Source organism: Bison bison, unplaced genomic scaffold (genome assembly GCF_000754665.1).
Source record: "Bison bison bison isolate TAMUID 2011002044 unplaced genomic scaffold, Bison_UMD1.0 scf7180017864475, whole genome shotgun sequence".
Taxonomy (NCBI): domain Eukaryota; kingdom Metazoa; phylum Chordata; class Mammalia; order Artiodactyla; family Bovidae; genus Bison; species Bison bison.
In genome coordinates this window covers 18172-21266 of record NW_011495036.1, presented here as the reverse complement: position 1 = coordinate 21266, position 3095 = coordinate 18172, and the positions used below count along the sequence as shown (strand labels likewise).

Genomic DNA, 3095 nt, shown 5'->3' with positions numbered 1-3095 from the left:
ACCTCGCCTGACTCCTGCCATCTCCTGTGGCCCAGCCCATGCAAAGGGGCTCCCTGGCCTTGTTCTGGGCACTCACTGGAAGTGTGGGTGGTGGTGGTGTCCTTTCTGCTGACCCTTCTCCTCCAACTCCCTGAGACCTCTGCCCACACCTTGCAGTGTTTGAGTTCATGCCATACATGGGCATCACCCTGGCCACCATGTTCACCATGCTGAGGCTCGCCAATGAAGCCAAGATGCGCCAGGTGATCTGTGGTGGTAAGTGTCCCACCTGGGCCTGCAGGTCTGCCCCGATCAGGGTGTGGAAGGAAGGCAGTGGTAGACAGGTAGAGACGAAAGGGCAGTGGGAATCGCAGGAGAGGGAGACCAGGGAAATGGTCCCAGCTTGGGCTTGACCTGGGCCATGTATATCTGATCACCTTGCCCCAGGTTTTAATTATGTCATGGTTTTGTGAGCCCCAATCCCCAGTACCTGAGAAAAGTAGGACAAAACGCGTTTGCCACTCTTTGCTTTGGAGTCCCCAGGATCTGAGTGAAAAGTCTTCTTCCAGGTCTCACCCTTGACCTTGCCACAGGAACCTCAGGGCTGGGGGCCCAGTCACACCTGTGTGCTCCACCCCTCAGGGGTGTCTTTCACCCTCAGTCAAGGAGGGGCTTCATGCAGGACAAAACAGGGAGCTGGGAGGGAGGTTGGAAAGGCAGACAGACAGGGACACAGGAGATTTTTCAAGCAGCATCTTTGACCGTCTCAGTAACCTGCTGGTTATGGAAGTGTGAGGGCTCCTCCTGAGGAGGCAGCCCTGGAAGGCTTTGTTCTGCGTCCTGCCCCCTGGGGCTCACTGCACGTCCCCCGGCAGCCATGGAGACCTTCTGCGAGACGGTGCAGTTTTACCTGAGGCACCTGGAGGACAGCGTGTACCCCGTGATGACTGAGGACCAGTTTGCGGTGAAGCTGTTCCCCATGTATCGCTACTTTGTGACGGTGTGGCTGCGGAACAACAACCCGGAGGTGAGACAGGCCCTGCTGGGTGGGGGTGGGAGCCCGTGGTCCTCGGGTCATCGCTCTCCAGCCTGTGCAGCTGGCGGAGTTGAGACACCATGGGGTCCAAGGAGGTGGAGACCTGATTAATGGCAGAGTGATGGGGGCCCTGGAGGTGTCTTGATAAAGGTCCCTGGAGTTGCTGGACCAGGGTCCCTGTTACACGTGTGCCGGGCCCTCTCCAAGCGGTTCACTTGTAGGAGCCACTTCCACACCAACTCTGGGCCACAGGACTGTTTTACAAATGAGGAAACGCAGACACAGAGAGGTTGAATACCTGTCCAAGGCTACCTGAGTGACAGATTAGGACTTGGGGGACAGGCTTCGCACTTGCGGGGCCTGGGGGAGGCCTGGACTCTACTCCAAGGTCCCCTCTGTCACTTGTCCTTGATTTGAGGCTGGGGCTGATGTCACAGGGGGTCCTGGCTGAGGGGTCTAGAGACCCGGCTCCTGTGCTAGGTGAAGCTGGGGGTCATCAAGTCCCTGAAGCCCATGCTGAGCCTCCTCCTGCCCAGTGATGACCTGCGGGAGCAGGTGTACGACTACATCCCCCTGCTGCTGGCGGAGTACCAGGGCAGCCTGGAGGCGCTCTTCATCACGCAGGTGAGGGGCCTGGGCTGGGGGCTCGGGGTATTTAGGGCTCCTGAGTGTCCCATGGGGTGTCGTCTGGGTGGGAGACGGAGCCACGGGACCTGGCACTTGTCCGATTTCCGAGAAACAGATGCTGCTGTTCCACGTATGTTAGTCACTCAGTCACGTCTGACTCTTTGCAACCCTGTGGACTGTATCCCACCAGGATTCTCTGTCCATGGGACTTCCCAGGCAAGAATACTGGAGTGGGTTGCCTGTTCCTTCTCAAGGGGATCTTCCCGGACCAGAAATCGAAGCCAGGTCTCTCATGTTGCAGGCAGATTCTTTACTCTCTGAGCCACCAGGGAAGCCAGGCAGAAAGGATGATACCTCAAAGGGTTCTGGGACCCATGAGGTCACAACTTTCATATCGGTTTCCTAAGGCTGTTGTAACAAAGAACCAGGAGGCAGGTGGCTTAAAACAACAGAAATGTGTTCTGTCATGGTCCTGGAGGCCGGCACTCTGAAATCAAGGTGTTGGCAGTCTGTACTCCTGCAGGCTCTAGGGGAGAATCTTGCCCTTCCAGCTTCTGGTGGCCCACGCACTGCATCACTCCAGTGTCCTCCTCCGTCGTCACATGGCCATCTCTGTGTCTCTCTCTCTGTGTCTTTTCTTCTCATAAGGACAGCGGTGCTTGGATCTAAGGGGTTGTCAGGGTGATCTCATCTTGAAAGCCCTAACTAATTATGTCTGCAAAGACCCTATTTCCAAGTGACCTCACATTCTGAGGTTCTGGGTGGACATGGATTCTCGGGGGGAACACCATTCAACCTCTTACCAGCCTTGAACGTGTGCGAGATGGAGTTTTTGCAAGATTCTGAGCTGAGTTGTGACCTGGGCTGGTGTATATTGTGAAGGGGGTCACTCATTCACAGATGAGGCGAGACCGTTCGCCTCGTGAAAGCTGGGAACAGAAATGAACGTGCCAGATTTGGGGAGCCACCAGCAGATCTTCTGTCTAAAAGTTGGAATGCACCTCCCGGTGACTAGAAAAGAGAGGGAAAGAAGGCCTTGAACGCCCACGCTCAGTGGCCTAGAGCAGCCCTGCCGAGCTGAAGTGTCCACCGCAATCCTCAGAGGCGGCTGGAAACAGAGTCGGACTCAGGGGTCTGGGCGGAGCTTGAGAAGTGGCCTCTCTGCCCAACTCCCAGGGGATACTGATACCTTCAGAGGAGGGAGAAAGTCAAGGAGCAAAGGTCTGGCGAGTGACCTGAGTCGGTCGAAGGTCACCTGCCACCGTTTCCCGCCCGCGACAGGTCTTGAGGCAGATCCTGGAGATGTCCGTCATCACCAACAGCCCCGTCCCGCAGATGCAGCTCCACACCATCTTCACGGAGCTCCACGTCCAGGTGAGCCCCAAGGCCGCGCGGGGCGGGGCCTTCTCCGGGGCGGGTCAGAGGAGGCTGGGGACGGTCAGGGGAGGCGCGC

General features: G+C 57.3%; 1 protein-coding gene across 1 annotated transcript in view; it reads left to right on the top strand.

Moving 5' to 3' along the window:
• The window catches only part of MROH2A (maestro heat-like repeat family member 2A), a gene marked incomplete at its 3' end in the record, with an annotated part of 29955 nt that overhangs the window by 8792 nt on the left and 18068 nt on the right, over positions 1-3095 (top strand). Inside the window, exons 6-9 of the mRNA XM_010862062.1 lie at positions 157-255; positions 855-1006; positions 1496-1639; positions 2924-3016. Of these exons, the coding sequence (XP_010860364.1) occupies positions 157-255; positions 855-1006; positions 1496-1639; positions 2924-3016 (488 nt within the window). The remainder of the gene's footprint in view (positions 1-156; positions 256-854; positions 1007-1495; positions 1640-2923; positions 3017-3095) is intronic.